Genomic DNA, 26,432 nt, shown 5'->3' with positions numbered 1-26,432 from the left:
TATCGATAATAGTTTATCGATATTTTTTAATAGAACGATTGTTTTTATGTATTTAAAACTACCAATATAATTTTATCGATAAATTGTAGTACTTCATTAAAATTTACTGGAGCACTATTTATAGATCAATTTAATAGTTTCTATTTTTTTAATCTATTTCCGATATTAAATTAATACTAACATTGATCTAGTAAAATAAACATTAAATTATATTCATAGCGTATCTATTTTTAGTATCTTAGAGTGTGGAAAAGTTTTACGGTGCAACTAAAAAGGCATTAAATTTATAACACCATTCATAAATTGGGACGTAAAATATAGTATTATGAATGGTTAAAACTGGCAGGAGTCTATTAATAATTCGCATGTTGCCCAAATTGTCATATTCAATTAAAATATTCTGGAATATTCCATAGTTCGAAATTTCAACACATTCTGTGAAGTATTTCAGGAGAGGAAGAGATGTAATTCTTTTTGTCAGATGGTCTTTTCATTTCTAATTATTATAACTTAAATTCAGACCATTGTAATCGGTATGGCAGGCTTCTCCACACATATTACGGAGTTGTGCCATTATTTAAACTGTGCTCCGACAGCGTTTTCTGACATTAGTTTTATAAATAGAGAAAAGATCATTATATTGGCTATGTGCCTAGTGTCTAGTGCTAAATATTGTATTAGTACCCCATTTAACAGCATTTTATAGTGAGTACACACATAACGTACGTACAAGCTCACGACAAATGCATCAAGTTAACTAAAGTGCATGCTACACACTTTCATACTTGGTTGAACTCGAGCAAGTTTATCGAGCATGTTATCATTTATGCGTACGTGTATGGCCACCATTAAAAGTCGGATGAAACAATAGATCTTATAGTTTAGTTAATCATAAGTACATATTATCAAATTGTAGCTTTTACTAAAACCTACCAAAAGGTTGTTGTATTTAATCACGAATTTTATTTATAGAAATTCGTAAGAACTGCAAAGATAATAGTAAAAAAATTTAGTTAGCAACGAAGTTAAAAGTATATTAATCATTTAGGTGAACTAAAGGATTAGTAATACAAATTAGTATATAGTCCTTGAAACTCGGAGTAGGCACAGTGACCGCAGAGCAAATTACGTTCGTTGAGAAAATTATTGCTTTGTCAGACAACCATTCATCATGTACCAATAGGGCACGTCAATTCAAAACCTAACCCTTTTGATCGTTGATGATGTATTAGTACTCTCAACCCACACGTGGGACTGCGTAGCGAAGATCGTAAATGCATTAGTAAATCCCGTGGGCGTGGGCTGATTGAACGTAATTTTACTTTTAGAAGAGGTTAACAACCCGCCTTGTATACGACATGTTGTTGGCCCGAATCTGGATTGCGCTGTTTCGCTGCTAATTCTATTGCTGACCTCTTTGATTGTTCCTATAAGTGCTTTTATTATTACCTAGATTATTCTGATAGTTTTATATTTATTTCACTTCATTTAAACAATCTACGTTTTTGTTTTTTAAAATCCAAGATGTGTTCAATGGGTAGAAATATCTTTCACTAAATCGATAGCATAAACAAAGATTGGATCCCATTGTTCTACAACCTTTCTTCATTCGCCGAGTATTATTGTAAGTTTGTTTATTTGGTAAGGAATCCGCTTTGTAACAATTATCATGGTCTCCGTAGAAACAAATTGCTGTTATAAATATGTATCGCGGCATTGTTCTTCAAAACGAACACTCAAGGTTCGGTATAATATACCGAGGTGATTAGGGATGTCAAAAATCGGGCATTACTTTTAGTACAAGATTATCACGTAAAATAACTAAAACTTTTTTTTTTTTGCATAGATTAGTCATGTTTTTTATTATTATTATCAATGACTGAGTGTATGATTCATTGTTATTAGACTCTATAATTATTATTATTTCAATGATATAAGGATGAACAATAGTGTGTATTGAAATTTTCAGAGTATTTAACATACGAAACTGTTTGCATTCTTGATATGTATTGTACGAGAATTATAACAAATTATTTTACTATTTCTGTATTTATTGTTATTACTATCTGTCGCCCGCGACTCCGTCCGCGCGGCATTGAAAAAAAAAAAACCTTATTAGTAGCCCATGTGTTCTTTCAGACTATGCCCTATATCTATGTCAAATTTTATCAAACAAACATCCATCCATCCGTTCTTCACCAAACATTTGCATGTATAATATTAGTATTATTAATTGTAAATATATTATTACACGTAGTAGATTCTACAACATTTAATTGTTTATGTAATGTTTAATTTATTATTATTTCATACTTTATTTTGTTAGTACCAGCCCTACAAGCGATCGAATTTAAAAATTTTCGTACCGGTGTTACGTGCTCTACAATTACATGGAATTATCATCTAATTCTCGGTTTGTGGTCATTAAATTTCAAAGCTTAATTTCGTGAACAAATTACTATTTCTCCTTCAAGCAAAGCGCTTCAAGGTTACTTTAGTTTTAAGCAAGTAGGTGTGTTTAAACTATTGAACTCTTTCTCTCCTTTGGATTCTTTCTATGTAAATTTTGACAAGGAACTTTTCTGATTGCTACTTTTATAAAAATTTGGGATTTGTATTATTTTTTATCTTTTATATTAGACATTGCCTAAGCTATCTTACTTCTTACTAATATTATAAACGCGAATGTTTGGATCGATATTTGTTTGTAGGTATTTCCTGAACGGCTTAATGGATCTCGATGAAATTTGGCATATATGTTAATCACAGTCTGGAAGAATACATAGGTTACTCATTATGTTTTTTTAATTCCGCGCAGACGGAGTCGCGGGTGACAGCTAGTTGTCTATAAAAGTTCGAATTAACTTTACCATAAGTCACACAGACGTCCCATTTCTGTTTTTTTTCTTTGCATCGATTTTTTAATCCATCAAAGCTGTCAGTAAAGTTTTAAATTATAATTACTTATTGCATAACATCTTATGATCACATCATTCTGCATTACTTCCACACAGCGTATTATATGAATGCTATTGTCAATTCTCCAACTTTTGACTATTCGTCAAATGTTCGATATGATAATTTGCTGTTTGACAAATGATGGATATGCAATTAGAGAATTTTTACCACTGCTACTTACTATCATTTTCATTCCAATGATGTAACATATGAAATTAAATTTCTAATTATTATGTCACTAGCTTTTACCCGCGACTCCGTCCGCGCGGAATAAAAAATGAAAAACGGGGTAAAAATTATCCTATGTCCTTTTCCTGGTTCTAAGCTACCACCAATTTTCAGTCAAATCGATTCAGCCGTTCTTGAGTTATAAATAGTGTAACTAACACGACTTTCTTTTATATATATAGATGTCGATAAATCAAATTCTTTACCTAGTTCTTAATTAAAAACGAACCTAATACTTTTGTGTGATGTAAAATGTTTATGTTCTCTTGGATTTAGAAATTATGTCGTCTGTCATCCTTATGTTTTGTCATATGTCATGTGAGATCAGTTGATTGAAGAGTTGCACGTAAAAAAAAACAAACAGCCAAATATTGTTTCGCCATTTAAAAACAATAATATTTTGTTTGGTCATGTGCAACATTATTGCCATGTTATTGTTTTCTTTTGAAATATTCATATTGATATAATATTTCAAACGGACTCTTTTAAATTTCTCTCATTGACTGTTATTGTAATAACAAAAGGAAACAACATTATTTAGAAAACAAAGAAGTACTTTGAAAGTTCAAGTGTATTTACTTTTTCGTATAGCCCTATTGTTTGTATAAACGAATACCAATGCACCTGGATTAGTACCTTTTCTTTGTTTCCTTCCACACTGCAATGCATACATTACTAGTTAGTTATGCAATTGTAAATATGTGTACAGAGGTAAATCGGCAATGGATGTTATCGACAACATTTTCGTTGTTAGTATGCTCTCAGTATTGTACATTGGTTGAGGTGCTTGAACCCTACCCTGGGTAACAAACCTTAACTGCATATTTTACATCTGACAGCTGTACACATGTATAATAATTTATTTCTCTTGTTCCAGGTAAGGGCGTGCATTCGATGTAATTGATTAACAAATGTGTGGTATGTTGCAATTCTATTAAAATGTATTGAAGTACATACATTGGGATCTAATCTTTAACGTTAGGTTTTGTATACTTATGGGTTACACAATTTCATTACAAGTCCAACCTTTATGTTGTCTAAACTAATAATGAATTATTCGGTTTTTTTTTTGTAATAGGTGGAGTTAGAATAACCATTTCATTATTAATTCTGAATGAATTAAAAAGTTAACTGTAAATGTCTTTAAGATTAAGCTTTAACTGTCGACTAGCTTTAACAGTAGTATTATTTAACTGTAGTCATCTTAGCTAGATAGTTTATTGTTTTATTTTATTAAATAAATCAAAATTGAAGGAAATAGAAGATAAAATTTTAACGATGTTGAACATTATAAATTACATCAATTTATCCGCAATTGATGTAATGCTAGCTTGTATGATTCACTGAAAATTGTTTTCGTAATACAACTTGCGTCCTTGCCTTGCGTATCTTCGATCGTTTAATTTCGTATCTTTGCCACAAGCATAGGCGTAATCTAGACAAAACTATTGCAATTACATAATATTCAAACTGTTTTACTATCTAACTCTTACTAATACTATAAATGCGAAAGTTTAGTTGGATGGATGGATACTTGTTTGATTGTATCTCCGGAACCGGATCTTGATGAAATATGGCACAGATGTAGAACATAGTCTGCAAGAACACCTATGCTACTTATTACGCTTTTCCTTAATTCCGCGCAGACGGAGTCGCGGGCGACAGCTAGTTAGTTATATTATTTAAGCAATGAGTTATTTGATTTTTATTGGATTTGTATTTTCAGTATTTTAACATATAAAATGATTACGTTTTACGTCAACTTTAAGAAAAATAACACAAATAATATTATAACATTAGTGAAAACGCTTGCTTAATTTTAATGTTTGAACCATACTCCGCGTAAACGGGTAAACGTCTTAATAACTATAAGCAAAATAAACAATAATTAAACGTTTACAAATAACTAAAAGGACAAAAATAATAACATCTCGCTGCGGTAACCATTACGTATAATTGCAGATGCGTTTACGGAAAGTGGAGACATCGCACGCGCTCAATTTTGTTTATTATTTGTACAGGACGTCGTACTTTCGTGTGCTTATAATTTTGTGTAATTATTGTTAACGAATACCAGATAAGAGTTTTGTAAAATATTTAAGTTCATCTATCTATTGATTAAGGTAGTTAAATTCAGAAAGATTTAACTTTGTGTAAAAAAGTATTACTGCGATAACGCTCGTTTCGTGTCCTCGTATACTCGTAGTTTTGATTACATCGCCCCGCTCCGCTCGTCATGCCTACCCGCTAGTCGCAAATTTTGTGTTCGTGGACTATGGAACTGCTTATCTAGCAATTTAATTTCGCTGACTGTGGTCGTGAAAAATAACATATTAATATACAGATGTTACATTACAAATTATAGAAAGAGATCGTTTATAATTTCTTGTTAAAATGACAAAATGTGTCAAATATAAGGTCTAAGCTTAAGATAAAATCTTTGCTATTTTAAGATGACCGTTACTGGAGATAAAAACTATAAAATCCCATTAAAATGTGCTGTGGATGTTGAAAAATTCTGTTAATTAAAACGTTCAAATATTACGCAACGTGTTTAACATAAGAAGCCAACGGATGCATTCGAATTAAATTCAATGTTGCAGCATTCTTAATAAGTTATGAAATACGTCCATACTTAGTAAAAGTACATATAATTTATTTTCACGGTTAAAGTTGTTTTGTTCCAAAAACCTTAAGAATCTTTTATATAATTATAATGAATAATATTTATTAGAGTATCCCGGATGGCGAGTGGCATAGGACTGATAATAATGTCAATCTTTGGATTCAGTGGGCGTCACGTGGCTGAAAAAAAATAAGAAGATTTTTTTATATATTCATTTTGTATTGTAGCGCAATTAATTGGTTTATTTCTACTAATTATCTCTCACCTTGAAGAAGGACCCACGACGAGTCTGAAATTTGTTGATTCCTCATCCGGATTAACTATATTACTTCTTTTGTTTGTCGCTTCCAAGTTTATCGAAACGTTTTAGGAAAGTTTAAATAATTTTATAGTATGTTTGTTGTTTTCAAAATACTACATATGTTTGTAAAATTTACGTAACACTATCATAAGATTAAATAACTACAAACGATCACTGGAATGCTGTAAATAAGTGTGGTATTAGCAATGTGTTCTGATTGTTTCCGACAAGACGCATTTCATTGCGGATGCTCGTTTTACTATTATGTCAGTTTAGGAACCACTTTGTGAATTAGATACGCACCTACTTACATTACTGTCTTCCCTGTTTCTATTACATGGTTCTTTAAAATACAATAGAAATTGTTTACCAACTAAACTGCTATATCAGAGCTAAATACTGTTACTACAACCTTTGCTGGATCCCTTCCATGACGTAAGAAGCGGTTACTTGTAATCGCCACATTACAGAAATTGCCTGATTAAACACCCTATTCTTCAGAAAGCTTGTTGACAATTTGATCGAAGATATTTTGTCGATATCTGAAACATGATTTAGAAGCTTTTCTTATTCTACTATATTAAATAGGGAAATAGTACATCAATCATCTATTGTAATATTTTCATAGAGCCCTGAGAAAAAATTATTTATTGCTTAACTAATGAAAATGTTTAAACAAAAACAAAGTTTAACTAATTGTTTTGCTAACAATTTTCCTATCATCAATCGGGCGTGAAAATGTTTTAAATTCAATTGTTCTATTGGAATTTTACTATAGTTTTTGTAAACGTTTCTCAAATTTGTATCTATTGTGTTGACGAGCGCAAAAAGATATCCTGTTTCTATGAGTCGCCGACACGAATCCCTAACAAAATAATAAATTTTCACTTAGTGTAAGTCAAGTAAAGTAAGTACTTGTATTTGAAATACATAAAATGTCTTTGGATTGATACAATCGGCTAGGTTATATTATATTTATCACTCACAGTCGTTAATTGGTCCCTCTCAGAGCAGATTTAATATAAAATCTGAGTGCGGCAGATAGTGTCGGAGCAAAATTTACTCGCCTTCGTAAATAGTTGGAATACTCCACGTTCTAAATCAAATGACCACTACCAATGCATGTTGGTCCGTGTATATTAAACCTAGATTCAAGCACCAAGCGTGTCATTAGTATAATGGGACACAAAATCGTTTATTTAATTATAAAAACCTTGCGCCGCTGCCGTTGAAAATGGCGGCATTATATGTGATTCGCGTCGATTGCACACGACTGAGGCTGTGGGAAATGGAGGCACGATGTATTTGTGCCACTGATCGACAACCGTCCTCCATGCGGATACACCTGGCCAGCTAACATTCTCTAGCTTTTTATATTTAGCAGAAAAACTTTAATAATTCTAAACTATTTATACGGTCCTTAGATACTATGTCGGCATATCTAAATATGTACTAAGAAAAAAGGTTACTTAGAAACATTGCGAATATCTTTTGAAAACGTTATCTTGGTTGTTTAATTTTTGATTCTTCATGACTTCTGAGAACGCATAAAAAATCCGACGATAGATTTCTTTTGAATACGTCAGTCGGTAGCAATCTCCTTGACCGATCAGCTGTAACTTGTAATAATAATTATCTATAGGTGTTAAAGTTTCACTGAAAAGAAACAAGAAATCTACGGTCATCTGTGAAAGTGATCAAACGGAAGTCGATGTCTTGAGTTTTTATTTGATGGTTAAAAGGAAATAAGTTTTTTTTTGTGTGCCTATTAAATGGTATTCAGGTATTGTATAACATTTAAAGAACTCTTTTATACACCTGTCACAGATCATTAACTGATCGATGTAATTACTTTTTGTTAATTAAGAAACCAAATTTAAATAATCTGCTCCAATATAAAAAAATATGAAAGAATTAAGATATGTAAAGTGTTATACGTTTTTAATTTCGATAAATATATGTATTGAACACGGTTAAATAAACGCATCTTTATACAGTAAAATTCTGAAGAATTGCTTAAACTTTCAAACTCAAATAAAGTGATGACAAGAACGATGTTTAGCAACATACATATTCAACGCTCAAACATCAAACCTATACTTTCAAAATATTACCGGCGACAATGGTCACGACTCGCGATCAAATTGTACGTCTTACATAGAAACGAATTGATCAATGTTTCTAACAATTTCTTGTGTTACATGTGTCTATTGGTGTGCCGTATTGCCCAATGCATTGTTTTTCAACCAATGACTCGTAATCCACAGGGGGTCGTGGAACGTTCGTAGGGGGTCCTGCACGCTGGAATCACTTCGGCTAAGCAGCAATGGTGATAAATAACTGGACCTGTCGGTGACCTTTTCTTTATACCAGTAACAGTAGGGTCACGGAATAATTTTATATGTCGCATCGTGAAAAAGGTTGAAAATCACTGCCCTAATGTATATAGGAGTCACGTACGCCCATGTGCGTGGCATATTGCTAGGGACAGTTGTTTGCATAAGTTCTCATGTTCCGCGTTGATTTGTTTGAATTTACTATTTGTTCTCGAATGGACTAACGAGTAGAAATTATCATGCGTTTAATACTTCATGTACTGTACTAAATTAGATGGAGTTGAGCATAAAATTCGATCAGTTGTCTTTTATACACTAATTATACGGACGAATCCATTATAGGATTCGATGGGATTGTATAACGTTATAAAGATCTTATTTCCGTGTATAAAATTGATTAGAGTTAATGAATAAATATTAAAACTAGATAAACTTCTATCGTAAAGTAATACGAAACTCACGAAGGAAATGTCGCCTTTTGCGGTAACACAATCTATATTATAACGGTACCTCGTAGATGGATGGCGGACTTATTTAATACCAGATGCTTAGAAGTGATCAGTTTGTAGAGGACAGTTAGCGGATTCGATTATAAGAATTCCGGTCTCATAAATAATACTTAGGGGCACTGTTATTAATCATAAATACTTATTTTTCTATATTTTTATGAAGAGGAAGAAGGATGATAAAATGCTTTTGTACGTATCAGCAATGAAAAACAATGATTATTATAGCTCGATTACTCGATTTAGGCTACCTTTAAAAATCAGTTACCACACCAAAGCGTATCGTGAGAATCTAGTTATCTGTATTTAGTTGTGTAATCTGTAAAAGTAATTATACTCTGTGACACTTTGGTTGTCATGTCTATTAACGTAAATAGTCGTTCTTTGTGTGCCAATGTCAGCATTGACTCCGTCGGAGAATTCGCTGAAAAGGCGAATAGAATTTGCTGGACATTCGACTATTTCCGTCCGGCTTCGGCTAATTCCGTTGATGTCGGACGATGACTCCATGCGCCAACACGCACACACGATGTTAATCTAATCGTGCTTATATAAACCTAAGTAGCTAAACATAGGGATTAAATACTACGATTTAATACCTTTTTAGCTTCATAGTTTATGTGAAGTCAATTGACACATTTACCGTTGATCATATGATTACGTTTTTTTAAGATAATAATGGAGATGATTTTAGATCGGATAATAAATGGCGTTATAAATGTGTTGTATACTGGCGTTGTGCAAAGATGACTAAAAAAATAGTAATTTAAATGTTATTGAAAAGTGAAAACTTAAATATAAAAGAATAATCGTGTTGTTTGCATTTCTGTGTAGCTCCGACGTTTACTCCAATGAGCTGTGAAAAAATGGGAACAAGCGATGAAAATCTTTGTAAAAAAGTTAGTCAGCACAACAATTACTACCGTTTTCTATTATTCTATTCCCTCTGTCAATTAAAGGCATAAAGCACGTCTTTCACGGCAAGCAAGATAAAGGTAAATTACAATTACACAATGCCATTCTGAACAAAGCGGCACGCGCCACCCTGAATGTGATTTGTTGCATTCGTGATGAATGAACGGTAATCGCCACAATAATTTGTTGTCTAATACCGATAATGTAATACTTCGTGAAGGTCTTAAATTATAAGCCGTCTAAGGAATAGATTTTACGGACTAGGATAATCTAGGTCTTTGTTTATTTTTCTCTGTCCGTCAAAATGGAATTTTAGTTACATCTTATCAATGAATGATTGCGTGAAGGGTGACATGAGAGATAACTGAAATGACGAATAAAAGATTGATTTGGGAGAAAAAATCTTGATACATGGAAATATGTTGTTTTTCTGTCATAAAGTTGGCGACTGTTTAACGTATTCCATAATCCTTACTATTAACCTTCATCTATCTGTCTATACAGTCAATGAAACAGGAATGTCTACTTGTAATATCGAAAAAAAAATCCTATTTTTTACACACGATGTTATGCGTTTTTTATAATGAAAATCAAAAATGTTTATGGTCAAAATGAAAGTAAATATTAATTACATAGCATTATTCACGAATAGTTATAGCATTGATTAGATACAATTACAAAAGACCCAGTATTAAGAGGTTTGGACCCGGTGAAGGGTACAAATGGAGCGAGCGTGTCCTTGAAGATCTTTATTGCCAACTCTGCGTTAAAACGTATGCCCGAGAAACATCTCAAGTGTAACAACACTGTTGCATCGACAACCCGTCAATGCGTTTTTTTACTTTGCGTATTTTTCTGGGAACAGTAAAGTGAAAGATTGTATGGTACAATTCAAAAATTCAAGGCACTGTTGGTAGTAGATTTCAATGTAGAATTTTCATCATTATAATCTGAATTACTGGACAGATCTAGATGAAGCAATCAGATAAGACGGATAATCAGTCATAATTTTTTTTACAAACATTGAATGTAAAGCATCTTAAAGTTGCGCGAGCAAACAAAATCAGTAAGAACTATTTAACATGAGGCTGCAACGCGTGCCCAGTCTATTAGCACTAGAGCTATTCCTAATAGCAATATTTAACAATGCTATGTGGTCAGTTTTATATGTTTATTTTTGTTTGCAACCTAAAGTTGTACTGTGAAATCTTTTCTACGCATACGAATCATTGTTTTTGTCTGTAATTTCTTTGTTAGCACTAGAAATACACTGATTGTAGGTATATTTTGCTTTCGACTTATGTTCGAAAGCCATACTAAAATTGCAGTCATAACCATGACTCACGCGCAGCAACAATGCTTGTTTTTGTTTCTCGGTAAACCGTTCAGGTGTTAGCAACTAAATATACGTTTGACGCCCAACGAGAAGGTATTGTGTACGATAGGTTCGTGACTCGCCCGGCGTGCCAGCTATTAGCTCCCAGTTTGCGCAACCTCCCTATACAGCTTGCATGATCTCAAAGAAAAAGCTCAACATATTTTCGGCACTTCACGACCGATCATTTTGTGAAGAAATTCCACATCAATAGATTTTCATTCTTAACACAGCGGTGTAGGGTTGAAATACATTTACACGTAACGGTACATTTACAATACGATTATTGATTGCATTTATGCGATTATCAACTTTATCAATAACTGATAAAGTTGATAATGGTTTGTTTATTTTCAAGTATCGATAAAGGTAAGTCGGGCGATAGACTGAAGAAAAAAATTATCACGGTCGTTGTATAGTGGCGCGAGTCGAAACGAGGAGGTCATACGATATTACTTTTTGCTATTGGGTATTCAGAGTTGGTATTTTTTCTTAGCCACCTTGAATAGAATGCCGCTACACTTTAAATATGTTTACGCCGATATAAGTTTTTTGCGTCTTTCTAACTTTGATGAAGTCCTACTAAAATGAGCAATTGGTGTTGCAGTCTTTGAATATGACCGTTAGTGATGATAAAAAAAATTGTGTCGTTTAAATATTTTGTACAGTACATGTAATAAAATGTGGTCTGTAGTCATTAGTTTAAACTGGTTTCCTTCCTTTGACATATGCACCGTTGATCGAGTCTAGTTGCGGTGGCTGAGGTTAATCGATTGAATTACTTTCTGAGAAATGGTATAAAAGAAGAGAGAAAATAAAAGAAGAAATATATCCTGAAATGGAAACACATTATTGAGACTCACAGTAGCGTGCAACTGTTTTAATTATACATTTTGTATGGTTTTATTAAGAACTGTGAAGTGTATATAAATTGAAGGAACTAATTGTGTCTAAGAATTTTGCTGGCCTGTGAATACCGTTATGTAACAATAGAAAAATATGCGTTGAAGTTACAAAGATATTGAAGCAAAAGAATGCTTTTTATAAAGAGGTAAGTACGTTGCCTTAACCAATATTTTTGAAAAGATTGATCACCGTCAATCCATCGCACCCTTAATACATCTTCTTGATAGGTAAACAACTACAGAGATCTTAGTTCTTCACTGTTGCATGCTCTTCTTCCGGAAGAGACTACAAATCATTTGTTTGTACCAAGAATAATCCTGTATCACGATTTAACGCTGTTGTCACTTTCAGCGTGCATCACGGCTTCAGGCATATCACGATATCTATCGCCAAATGCCGCGTTGGTGACATCACTAGCAGCCTTGACACCGCGCCCTTTTGACATTTCACAACACAACTAAGCAGTGGATGTGACAGTTAATTTATAGTTATTTACCTCGAATATAGGAAGAATTTTTGGCGTTACATATGTTTGACCGGTCTATAGAAAGTTAAAAACTTGTCTGATTTTAAAGTTTTTATTCGATTGGTATTGGAACGAAGTTCCTTATCGCGCGTTGTGAAAGGGGGCTAGACGGAAAAAATTCTTACGAAAAGTTGTCACGACACTTTGCTATATCACCATGGCAACGACGTGACAATATATAACGAAACTTCATAGAAATAAAAGGTACTTCTTGTGAAGACTTAAGTTTTTTATGCATAGAATAAACATTGGTTCCTTCACTAATTAATTGAAAGGAACTTCGTTCCATCCGGGTGTCCCTTGACACCTCTCAAGTTTTTTTATTTACTAATGAATGGTTGTAACTTTAATTTTAGTTTTTCATTAGAGTATAAGTGTAGCATAATAGAAAATTGTAAGAGAAAAACATAATATACACTTCATCTTAAGGTTACTCACTGTTGTTATTAACATCTTTGAAACTTATTCATAGTTTACAAGACCTATTGTTAAAATTCTATAGTCGTATTTCAAGGACAGCGAACTAATATTACTGATAAAACAAAGGACCCATTGTCTTAGTATTGTTTCAACTTTCACCACAGTCATTGGACATTTTATAACAGGAGTGCATTATAAGATTGATTTAGATCTTTAAGATAAACTTTGATATGATCCAAGTTGAGTTGATTTTGTTCTCCTAACAATGGGATCGTAAAATTATCAAGACATATTCTTGATTCAATTGTTTCCATATTTTAAAGCTCGAATAATAATTATCACCGGTTATTGTCTTACAAACCTTTGGCTTCAGAAATATGATAATATATAATTTTATTGTGATTTCTTATATGGTCATATTTATTTAAAAATGTAAGTAGTTTTTAATAACTTGAAGTAAAGGTTATTCAAAACAAATATACATCGGTGTTACTAAAATATACACATCAAAAAAGTCTAAGCAACACATATAAATTTCAATTTTACAATGTGTTTTCGCATTAAATCCTTAGTATTTTCGTACTTTTATTATTTATTAATGCTTTTTTAATATTAAACAACAATTTTTTTTTTTATTTACTTTTTAATAATCTTAATAACCAATAATTACGAGTAAGGAATGTTTGTACGTAGTACAAAGTAAGGTGCCTAATCAACTAAACTTAAAGTAAAATTAAATGGTTGTACAAAAATTGCATAAATTAAGACAAAGTGTGGTCTCCTCTGTTATGGAGAACTTGCTGGCACCGATTATTCATAGAATCGATGAGACTGTTAATGTGATCCTACGGTAATTGCTCCCAATGAAATTTTAGTAAGTCCATCAGTTGTTGGGTTGTTGTCACTCCATCCAAGTCATTTAAAACACGTCTCTGGAGCATGTCCCGTGCATGCTCGATGGGGTTGAGGTCTGGCGATTGTGCAGGCCAAGGCAATACCAGGAAGTTTTCCCTTGCCAAGTACTCCCATGTGTGCAAAGCTGTATGCGAACGCGCATTGTCATGCATCAAGGTGAAATCGAAGCCAAGCGCTTGTGCGAATAGACGGACATAAGGTCTTAGAACATCCCCAACGTAATTTACAGCGTTCATGTTACCATTTACAGAAACGAGCTCTGTTCGTATGTTCTTCATAATACCCGCCCATACCATAACTGTTAAGTCGTTGTATGGATGCACTTCCTGAAGCCACCTCAGTCTTTCAGTATTTCCAGGACAACGGTACACTCTTACCCTTCTAGTAACAGGCTAGAACCCAAATCGAGACTCATCGCAAAATAAAATGTTATCCCATTGTTTCCGGGTCCATATAATGTGTTGCCTAAACCATTCATTTCGACGAGCGCGATTTCCGTGACGTATCGGTGGGCACCTAATTGGCCGTCGTGCTCGTAGGCCATACTCATGCAATCGATTTCACACAGTTTGGCAGCTAACAACAACACTACTTGAATTTTGTAGCCTCAAACCTATCTCTCGGGCGGTTAACATCGGCTGGCGTCTTTCAGTCAGTTGTATGTATCGATCTTTCCGTGTTGTTGAACACCTTCCTCGACCTGGGTGCTGCTCAGCAGGATCTCCCGTGTTAGTTTAACGCTGATGAAGACGGCAAATAACGCTTCTGTTGATACCAAAATACCGAGATACCTGAGATTGAGTTCTTCCCGCTTGCAACATCCCTACAGCTCTCTGCATTTCATCTGCGTTCAAATGACGTCGCTCCATAACGTAAAAAATGTCTCAAAATTCAAATTTGTTCAAAACTTTTTTTAATTATTGTTTGAATCTTAAAATTGATACCGAATACTAAATTTTAATAAGCAAAGAAAACGCTGTAAAATTCGAACAAATGCATTCGCTTTTGAATTTGTGAAAAAAAAAAACAAATGATACTCGATTTTTTTTCACAACCAGCCAGTATGTCCTATAGATCAAAAAAGTTAACATAAGTATTACCTACTTGGTAAAAAATTATAAAATAATTGATTAATAATTTGAAATAGTATGTGTTGCTTAGACTTTTTTGATGTGTGTATTTACTAACATAATTACAGTCATATAGTCGCCGCCACCGGTCAGTTGTACTAATACTTGACACGTTTCTCAGAAGCTTCGATCAACTGTTTCATTTAATCACGTTCGATTCATCTTATACCAAATATTTATGATACGGAGAAATTAATAGATAAAGACTCTGAAGAATAGAACAGATGTAACATTGAATAGACATAACATATAATTAATTAGGGTTGTCAAAATATGAATATTTTGAGATTTCATTTTTAAGTCACTCGGCAACCTTAACATCCGACTCTTAAATTTATTTTTTCAAGCAAAAGATTCTGTGATGCATTTTATAGTTGTTTCCCAATAGGTACCCTTTTAACCCTAAATGATCCCTAGTGCAGTTAACAGCATTTCAACGTTAAATTGTGCTTAAGGTCTTTTCAGCAGTTTCCAAGGTTGAATTTTAATGTTTTGTTTGGAAACAAAGAATTGCCCTCATGCGCTGCGATAAACAAATTTTTAATTCAGCAGACAACCTTCTATAAAATTAGACTTTTTTATACTTTACATTACCACGTTCACTGACAGTAAGTACACTTTGGTAAACACAGAAAAGCAAAGCCTCGTTGAACGTATTAAATTATAATCCTACGCATTTTCCAATGTGTTTCCAGTTGTACCTTATGACGCAATGATGTGAAATTATAATAGGGTCTATAGAAATGTAGTTACTTAAACAATGAAAGATGTTTAACCTTTACGCCCACTACAATAAATACGATGGATGCAAAGCTTGAAATATTAGTATTTTTCTAACCTCCTTGAAAGAAAAAAAAAACTAAAACTGACCACTGTAACTGCAGGTTATTTTTAAAACGAATTATTAACTGACCGTTGGTTTCTGAGACCAAAATCTCTGCATAAAATCTATCTTCATCCCTGTCAATATCTTTGACTAAACAGAGATAACAATATGGTTTAAACGGAGATTTTAGTCTAAAAAAAACATTTCACAAAAATTTATTTACTCACATTCATTAGCTAATGTTATTATCTACAATTGGCAGAAAACTATTACTTTCCTCTGCTTTCTGAATAAAACACGATAATGCTTTATTAAAAAAAAATGAGTTAGTAATGAGTGTGGGTTAAAATTGAAGACATCAATAGAGTTAGAAACTTGCTGTCACGAACATATCGTACCAATGTGAAAGGATGTATTCAAAATTAAAAATTAAGTCTGAACATAAACATAAGATATTTATTTACTTTTACCGAAACTGCCCCCACGCAATCACATTATGTAAATTTGATGAAGAATTTGTATCTTCTATCCACTATATAAATGAACTGATAAGCAATTTAAGTGTAGATTTCTACGCTATTTATGGTCAAAGATGTAACATTAGTTTTCAAATGGTCTTTTGTATAGATATTATAAAATAGGCAGCATTTTTATTTACCCACACAATACCCCAATATCACATTTTATGTAAGGAAAAATAAATTTAATTTAGAATACTTCTGGGGACTATTTATTGAACCTACAAAAATGCATAAAACTCATGTCCCTAGTGAAATAGGCATAGATTATGGAATTCCATTTTTGAATGTTTAATAATTTAGTGCGTAATAACTATAATACTGACAAGATATTGTAGTGAGAAAGTGCAACGATTACAAACAATTTCTTTAAATCGATTTTTATTCGAGATGTAATCGAATCGTAATCGATACAACCGCAGCCTAACTCGATGCTTTGTAATTTAATGAGCAATCGGGGCTTATTAGTAGTAATGGCAATTTGTTTACGATATACGTTACGTAAATGAGAATTGTTACCGAATCTATCGCAATTTAAATAGCGTAATAAGTAAAAGATAAATTGCGTTATTTAATTACGTTGTAGCGAAATAATCTTGAATCAGAACAAGAAATATTTCAAGTTTCTATTGGATTATATGTTAATAAAATAAAGCAATTGCTTTTACTGTGTGTTTCCCGTTTGACCGATCGGCCTACCGATCAATCGGTCAATCAATTTTCTTTCCTTGGGCCGGTTGAGTCCATAGAATTAAAAATATCCATGTGAGCCGTTTTATCGGTACGCTGATCAGTCCAACGGGAAACAACTTTTTACTGTTAATTTAATTTACTTTTAAATTAAAGTCCAATTGTGTTGTTGAGACCCAAAGAGCATAGTTACCAACGAGAGCTGATGAGACCAATAACAAAATGTCTTTTTTATGACTATTTCGTATTAACAATGGATTTACACAATAAGAAATAATTTTAAAATCTTTTATGCTATAGTAAACTCTTTAACTCTCATAACTTGTAATATCACATTTAAAGTCTCAAAATTTCATCAAGGAAAAAAAAACTGTAAAAGTGAATTCGTGATAAACTCACGTCGTGCCCTTTTGTGTGCATTTCTATTAATTTTCCTGAATAGCTTTGACACAAATCACAAGCCATAGGTGCATTGGACACGCCCGTGCGCCAGAACTTCACTGTCGAAACTTTTTAGAAGCCGCTTAGTTTTTTTTATTATCAAGAATACTATCGGGCTAGTTTTTTTATGAACGACAATTTTTGTTTACTTAATAATGTAGTTCACTTTTATGATATTTTGAATAAATTTACATTCTAAATCAGTGCTTTTGTGTAACTGCGTACATTTATTGATGTTATCAACTTTGGGAAATTTGATTTTAGAAAGTTATTTCATAGTAAGTTTGCTATAATTCAACAAAACGAGAATAAACTGTTTGCAAGGGAAGCGATGTTAGAAAATAAATTCGAAAATAGAACTCCAAGAAGTAACCAAAAGCCATAGATGACCCTCTCCCCTCCTCCCGTCTACGTATTGTGTAGTAATGTTGACCGCCAATTCTTATCGGAATTAATGAGACATGATAGTTGACAATGTCGTCAAGGCAACGAATCACAAGAATGGTTGTAGCGATTCTTAAACGTTAACTCCTTTTGTCTGACGATGGGTTTTTTGTATATTATAAAGTACGAAACGAGCAAGCGGCACCTGAATTCGGCGAAACGGCGATCCGCCCGCTACCCATAGACAGCTACAATTGCGTTTCCTACTTTTAATGGACGGAGGAGGAGACGCACATAAAGAAAATATTTATAATTCCTATGTGTCCCCTCCTCCATCACATCTACTTCCCCTTTCTATCCTTTCCTTATATGAAAAGGATGGAAAGGACTAAAATTAAGTCCTGATCTTCTTTATAACCTAACATCTTCTTATCTTCTTATCTTTAGGTATTGCAACGCGACGTGGAATGCCACGGGCGCATCGTAAGCTCGGTGGTCAGGCTGTGTGGCGGCGGGGACGCGGCGCGCGCACTTGAACGACGCTGGCATCTGCTATATTTGCGTGCTATCGAGTGGCAGTGCCATCTGGAGGCCTGTCTCGCCAAGAGTGACAACCAGGTAAAAAACATTCTACAATATATTTTAAACAACCCAAAAAAAAAAAATTACGTGCGATATCTGCTTCAGCCATCAGTACAAAATTATTTGAAAAACAAACAAACAAACAGTACAAAATTTTCATTGAGACGATATACAGAAAAAGACGATTGAAATTTTTAATGCAATAAATGTATCTGAACATATAGAAAAAGGTTAGCTTTTGAAATTCACACTCAACTAATCAGAGTCCGTTAAACATAACATTGTAACCTATCATGTGGGTTTACTACATCGGTTTGTAATCTGTGCCTAAACGGAGTTGTATGAGAGTAGTGGTTTTGTGTGAAAGCTGTGACATTAGTCAATACGCTCAAGCTTCAGTTGTAATGTCGACCTCACCACCGTGAGGTTAATTGCTTGCGAGACGTGAGATCTTAAATTAACTATTACTTTACATAAACGAACAGCTTTTACTATAAAATAGTATTCTATTCTTTTTTGAGATGTTTCCGGAACACTCTTTTTTTGTCTTTTTCATTCTATAATTTCTATTTTCTTAAAAGTTTCGAGTTGATTATTTAATAGTTGCAACTAGTTGGGGTACATCATTACATAACATTTGCTGAGTAATCCCGCTTTCGACTGACCACAATAATAAAGAAAGTGTTTACTACTGACATGAAATAAGAACGGCTACAAAAACTATGATTTTAAATACGTGAGGCACGACGCTGCAACGTGGTATTGATTTGAACGCCAACCTAAAAAATTAGATTCTCTAAACAAAATGTATTATGGTCACTTACGCTTGTCAGAAAGCAAAAATTGGGACGGGTAATTAAAGTAAAACAAACTCGATGAAATTGTTTTTTTAGATTTGTCGTGATCTAAGTTTCTTAGCATTTGAAGCAATACATACGAAAAAGTGGATTTTGAAGTTATCATAGAAACTACAATTTACTATGTATTCATCCTATTAAAAATCTTTAATTACTAAATGACTCATGATATTATATTGCTCCATGAGGTCATAGCTTCTTTGTCTGTAAGATCAGAACGTAGAAGTTAAAACAACATTATTCGCATTTGATTTTTAACAATGAACAATACCCACGACATAATTACAACGACATACAGAAACTACATATAAAATGGCAATATGCGATTTTTTTTATTAAAGTGTAAGGTTAGAACTTCACAGTCAGAACCGACCTTAGGGTAGAGAAATGGTGAATTTTTCATAAAGTTTTAGACGTTGGCATTTTGCTTAAGGTCATAAAAGGTTTCTCTCCGCATATTGGATGGACTTGATCATAAAAAACTAGTCAAAAAATACTAGATAAAGTCCATTTACACAAAATTAGATAGGTAGTTAATAATTCAATTAATTTGATATTAATGAAAAATAACTTAAAAAAATTTCTATTAACATATTATGAATATTTATCCAACGTTCGTACGGTGAAAGAAAACATCGTGATACAACCCGCACATATGTGTGAATTCCCGGGAGAAAAAGACGGCGACGCGGCTTGCCATCCGTTGCGTTCCGTCTCCCGAAATGGCGAAAAGTTGATTGCCGAGCTTCATTTGGCTACACCAAATGAAGGTCCGTGATCTCTGCCTACCCCTGTGGGTTACAGGCGTGAGTTGTGTAGTGAAAAATAAATTTAAGTATAACGGATTAATACAACGAAATTCTCACCATCACACCTCTCTAGTTACGTAAACAATGATATATCCAACAATGAGAATCCAGACGTGTCTCTTCTAAGTGTCTCCATGACAAAGTTCGTTGTATTCGCTTTCGTTTGCGACGCCTCGTTAGTCGTTTTGCCACGGATCTCCGCGGTGACAATGCCGCAATCGACCCCCCGTCAATACCCCGCTCGCAAACGACCCCCCGAAGTGTCAACCAAGTGAGCATTCACCATTGTTAAGTGAAGGGGTCAATCAAATAATTTTAAAGTGTCAAAACATAAAAATTGGTAAAAAAAATATTTACTACTAGCAGTTGCTGACGATTTGTCGCTCTAAGAATTAAAAAGAAACTTAGAAATAAATACACGCTATATCACCCTGGGATAGTGTAGCCTCCCAACAGTGAAAGAATTTTTCAAATCTGTACAGTAGTTTCTGAACGTTTCAATACAAATAAACAAACAAATCTTTCCTTTTTGTAATATTAGTGTAGATAATAAAATATTTAGTATATAAATTATTAAAAAAGACATAAATAAAAGAAATTGAAGTTATCTTTTTATTGTTTTATCACATGATGTAAATTAATAAAAAAAAATCTTTTCTTAAACTTGGTTAACATTCTCTATTATTTAAACTTATTACGTCTCATTTCATTATCATTTAAATTAAATGGTTTACACAATTTAGTCAAGTCCCTATTTCCAGCCATTAACTATAAAAGAGTAAAGGGTTGGTCACGCGCCCTTATGCAATAAATCGTTACATTAAATCCGTGAGAGTTTTACTATTTGCGGCTAGAATTGACCTAATTCTATTACTGGACGGGTCTTGCCTTTTTAATTTATTTAATGTGCCCAAATGTTTCTCTAGGGCTTTATGAACGTTGTGTTTAGCTATAAATTATTGTTTGCTGTATTCATAGCTCAAATGAATAGAGAAAGCTCGAACTAGATATAATTTATTTATTGAGTATGCGTGCGTAGTGTATTACAATAGATCATAACGTATTATACTTTTAAAACAGTAATAATCTAATGTTTTTTTTATATATCGTTATGAAAAGAAATTCACTAGTTTACATAATTCTACAGCCATGTATGCATTTAAATTTGTATTCTAGAATGTGTGTTAAAAGACATTTATCATAATATAACATTATTTGTAACACTAACAATTATACTGTTGTTTCCATTCGTGTCAAGAATGTTCATATCTACTACACCTTGCATAGAAAAGTATCTCAGTAGTTCAGTAGAGTAACTGCTGACATATTATGTACATTTCAGGGTTGCCTCTCTGTCGAGGCGGCGAGCGACAGTGACGAGGAACCGGCGCTAAAACAACCTCGGCTGTGTCGGGGCTCACCACGCAGGCGTACCCCCCAGCCTAGACCGAGGCACCCCTCACTCGATAGCAGACAGTCCGCTTCTGAGGTAAGCTATCATAATAATTTGGATGTTCTTCGAAGGTCAAGAAGTACATAACATGCACTTATGACCGCGGTCCTTTAATTTACTATGCAAAACTTCTGGTCTTTTGACTGAATTAAGTATTCAATTAACGATTCTGTGGTAGCGAGGTTGGACTTGCTTAATGGTTTGATTTTAATTGTTTTAAATCCAGGAGGAGGGCGAAGATGTGTTGAGGTGCGAGTGGAGAGATTTCGTACCGGAGCGCGAGAGCGCGCGGCGGCGGCGCGACATGGACCGCAGCGATGAGCACCGCGTGCCCGACCTCACGCACCTCACAGACCTCGCAGACCTCACGGACCTCACGCACCACAACGACGTCGTGGACGGACACACACCGCCCCACAGCAGACTCAATGGTGAGATCCATAAACATATGCTATTTCATAAACTGGATACGTATGTGCCTAGTAATCTTACTTAATGTTAAAATAATTTCCCTCGTCACTTTCTTATGGTTAAGGTTTTACATTTGAAACACAGTAGCAATTTCCGTTATTTTCTTATAAAGTGTCAAGTCAAGGTGCATTATAGAAAGTTGAATTATTTCCCACACATTTCATACAATTACCATAAATGGTAAACAAAGAGTCAATCAATAACTAACCATCTCTTCAATGTAAATTACGCATCCGACTTTCCATATTCGCAAAGATCGCGGCCGGTGACTGTCGCCCGTGCGATTTGCATAAATAAACATTGGCACGTTCAATCGATCACTACTCACAATATTGTTCAAATACCGACGTTTTATAAATAAACAAACAGACCATCGACAACGAAGTAGTCTATCATTCAGTTGTGTCTGTTCCAGGCCTCAGTACGCAAGAGACGGAATCGATGAATTTCCACGAACATACCAAAACACCGCCAACGGTTGTTAAAAGAAAAAAACCAGTCGACACGTCAAAATTCAATCAAACCGATAGGAAATCCAAGAACTGTGCAACTTTCTACTTCAGACACCACGACACGGATTCTGACGGACGGCAAATGATCGAGACGGACGAGAAATCACAAGAATCATCTGAAGAAGAATGGACATATGTTGGAAATCCTAAAATTGCAAATGAAGATTCCACGGACCTGATGACATCGTCTATTGAAATACAATGCGAATTGACACTGGATGAAAAGAAGGATAAGCCATCACCTAAGCCGAAGTTAGAATCGTCAACACCGGACTTATTGAAAGTGGAAGCGAGGTGTAAAGATATAGAGAGGCTGGTGATACAGGCGGAGGAATTGGTGCAGAAGCAGGCGCAGCATCAAATGGCCAAGAAGAAGAATTCGAGGAATTTTAAATCGTCGTTGATAGATGAGGAAGGGAAGTCAGTCAGCAGGGGGAAGATGTCTCGGATTAAGGAGTGGCTCAACCAAAGTACGGAAGACGAACGAAACAAGAATGAAACCAATCAGGTATGGTGATTTGATTCAAATGTTTTTTTGTTTAAATTACTTATTCTTTTCTGTAAAATTTTTTGAACGACCCCAACTTATTTTAATACAATAAGAAACGATATCAATTGAAACAAATACCGTTTGCGGCTACAAAGTTTTTATATTTGCGAAATATTCGTTCTGACCTTCATTTTCTGTACAATAAGTTTTTCTAATATAAAGCTCAAAATTGTAAATCTGGTCCTGCATTCAAAAACAACATTTGAATATTTAAAGAAAATTTTCGTAACTTTATTTTCTTTATTTATTAATTTTTATACCTGAAATTCAAACAAATAATACTACATATAAAAAAATACACATATCTTACTTCTTACTAATATTATAAATGTGAATGTTTAAATGGATGGATGGATGGATGAATTTTTGTTTGAACGGCTCAATGGATCTTGATGAAATTTTGCACAGATGTAGAACATAGTCTGGAAGAATACATAGGCTACTTATTAATTATTTTAATGCAGCGCGGACAGAGTCGCGGGTGATAGCTAGTAATAACATAAAATGACATTAATTGATGTATGTCTTGAAACACTTAACGCCGTACAAATCATTACAACCCTCTTAACAGTGACAATGTCATTTTCTCACTTCCATTCACACAATATTTAACTCTATAACCTAGTGATACGGTTTATTTTCCAGTGTACGGAGAGTTACGATGCTTCGGGTGAATACACCACAGAAAGTGAAGTGGATACTTCTTTGACTTCTGAAGAGCGCAACTTGCATTCGTCTATGGACATGAGTACATCAACTTGTACAGTCACACCGACACATCAGGCCAAGGTAAAAACAACTCTATTGCTTTGTACTAAGCTTCAATTTTAAGCGCTTTCTCCGTTTGTTTAACTTATTGACGAATTAACAGAGATGATTTAACAGAAGTATTGAGTGTCGTGTTTATTAATGTTAAGATTTTTTTAATATAATTGTCTATATATATCAAAGGTTTACATAATGGATAAGAAAATAAAATAGAATATAATAATACTTATCTAATAAATTTGTCTGAAATCTTTTGAACAGAAAGAATATAACAGCAGTATATTAATCGATTTTAATTTTATAAAGGTTCATTTTCTTAAATTGTATTATTGAAAACGAACGAAAGTAACTTCGAGAAATAACCCCTTTCTTTAATGATTATAGTTAACTGTATTATGTATGTTCGATTGATAATTTAAATAAAACATACAAATCCCTTGCTGTCACCAACAACTCCGTCCGCGCGGCATTTAAAGAATTTTTTTTTTAAATTAATTTGTAGCCTATGTGTTATTCCAGGCCATGTTCTTACATCTATGCCAAATACAGTGAGATCTATTGAGCCGATTATGGAGATACCTCCAAACATTCCCATCTATATATATAAAAGAAAGTCGTGTTAGTTACACTATTTATAACTCAAGATCGGCTGAATCGATTTGACTGAAAATTGGCGGGCAGGTAGCTTAGAACCAGGAAACGGACATAGGATAATTTTTACCCCGTTTTCTATTTTTTATTCCGCGCGGACGGAGTCGCGGGTAAAAGCTAGTTTATAATATTAGTAAGATGTACCAGCTTCACTCATAGCTTCGTCTCTAATCTCGTGATTAACAAACTGACGCACTAACTTCACCGATCAGGTGCAGTTACGCAAGAAGAGATGTGGTCCACGGCCGTGGTCGGTCTCGTGTCTGTCGCAGCTTCCCGCGCGCTCAGACATCGCCCACAACATGTCCATCTCCGAGTCCGCACTCAACACACTTGCCTCGCCACAGAGAGTCACTCCCGCAGACTCTAACGCACTACGCGGTAGTTCCACTACGGTACAGGTGAGTTACTGTGTTAGTTATTCCTGAAAGGTTAACACATTCGTGCAGAAACGCGTGATCATCATCTTATTGCGATCTTGTTTCTTTAGGTGACAGGTGTAGGACAAACAAACTGATTAGCTGTAATTTTTATTGTTTTAGTGCTTGTTCACGTTGACTCTAGGATGCAGGCGAGCTAGTGACAGCCGTTCACAACGCGTTCTCTTGAGATGTTTGTGTGTACGTCAGATAAGTTCAACCAGTTTGAGCTGGTCGCTCGCACAACCCGGCGGACAATGTCAACAACAAGCACTAGTGTTTCCTTTAATGTATTTACTCTTGGCATTTTAGGTTTATTCATAAGGTTACAGTATTATTGTCGTACTCAGAGATGCTTGGTGAATTCTCATTAAATCTATAGGTACAATAAGCCAGTGTTTAAACATTAAATGACTCTGAGTGCGGCAGTAAATGTGTATCGTTGGTGTGACAGGGGCACGTGTCGAGCACGAACACTATGACGGAGGCGTGCACGTCGTGTGTGGAGGCGGGCGAGAGGCAGTGCTGGGTGCGACGCAAGCGACTCAAGTTGCGCAAGCACGTCGCCGACACGCGTCACTCCCACGTCCGCGACCGCGATCGCCTCGTCAAGTCGCGCTCCTTCTGCGGCCGTCTCAGTCCCGAGATAGAGGACAAGAATGAGAGGAGTGCCGCCAGCGATCCCGCTACCAGCAGGAAGAATAGGTACCTTATTATATCCGATACCTATTCGAACATGTTGTTAAGGAATTAAACAACAGACTATCTTAATTTAATGTAAAGGTACATTTTAAGTAGGAAATTTTCAACAAGATCAAACATTACTTATCTCAATATATTTACTCCAGATTTGACACAAATCCAAGTATTAATTACTAGTATTAAAAAGCTTAATAAAAGTCTCCCAACTTGGGAATAAAGAAAATATAAATTGCAGGTTTGACACAACATCGACGTCGGGCAATGAAAGTGATGAGGAACTAATAAAGCAGCAGTTGGCAACGGTAGCTCACCTGCGCAGAAGTATCGAGAAGACGCACATCACCGCTAAAGAAGACAGTGCCATTCCAGAACAGAACGAGCCGGAAGCCGTCACCCCGAGCTTCAAACTGGGCCCAGAAGGAGGGCCAGTCAGACCGAGGATGGCGAGGAGTTCAGAGAGGGAAAAGTCCTTCTTGGCGCTGAGTTTAGGAGATCCGAGTCAACTGTGGGATCTCAGTATAGACAAGGATTCCGATATTGATAAAAGTGTGACAGCCGGCACTGAGGAGCATAGCTCGTTCTCGGAGCAGGCCTGGGACTTCTATCAGGTATGTGGTCTTAATATTTAGTATTACTTTTGGATAATTACCAAAAATT

At 34.6% G+C, this 26,432-nt stretch overlaps 1 protein-coding gene across 1 annotated transcript in view; it reads left to right on the top strand.

Moving 5' to 3' along the window:
* LOC106707708 overlaps positions 1–26,432 on the top strand; it is a 164,165-nt gene that overhangs the window by 112,039 nt on the left and 25,694 nt on the right. The window contains exons 9-16 of the mRNA XM_045682226.1: positions 18,449–18,619; positions 21,592–21,738; positions 21,929–22,133; positions 22,589–23,193; positions 23,881–24,024; positions 24,867–25,055; positions 25,528–25,778; positions 26,011–26,383. Coding sequence (XP_045538182.1) covers positions 18,449–18,619; positions 21,592–21,738; positions 21,929–22,133; positions 22,589–23,193; positions 23,881–24,024; positions 24,867–25,055; positions 25,528–25,778; positions 26,011–26,383 — 2,085 coding nt within the window. The remainder of the gene's footprint in view (positions 1–18,448; positions 18,620–21,591; positions 21,739–21,928; positions 22,134–22,588; positions 23,194–23,880; positions 24,025–24,866; positions 25,056–25,527; positions 25,779–26,010; positions 26,384–26,432) is intronic.

Source organism: Papilio machaon, chromosome 18 (genome assembly GCF_912999745.1).
Source record: "Papilio machaon chromosome 18, ilPapMach1.1, whole genome shotgun sequence".
Classification (NCBI taxonomy): domain Eukaryota; kingdom Metazoa; phylum Arthropoda; class Insecta; order Lepidoptera; family Papilionidae; genus Papilio; species Papilio machaon.
Note: the sequence above shows the minus strand (reverse complement) of the source record. Positions and strands in the feature narration are given on the sequence as shown.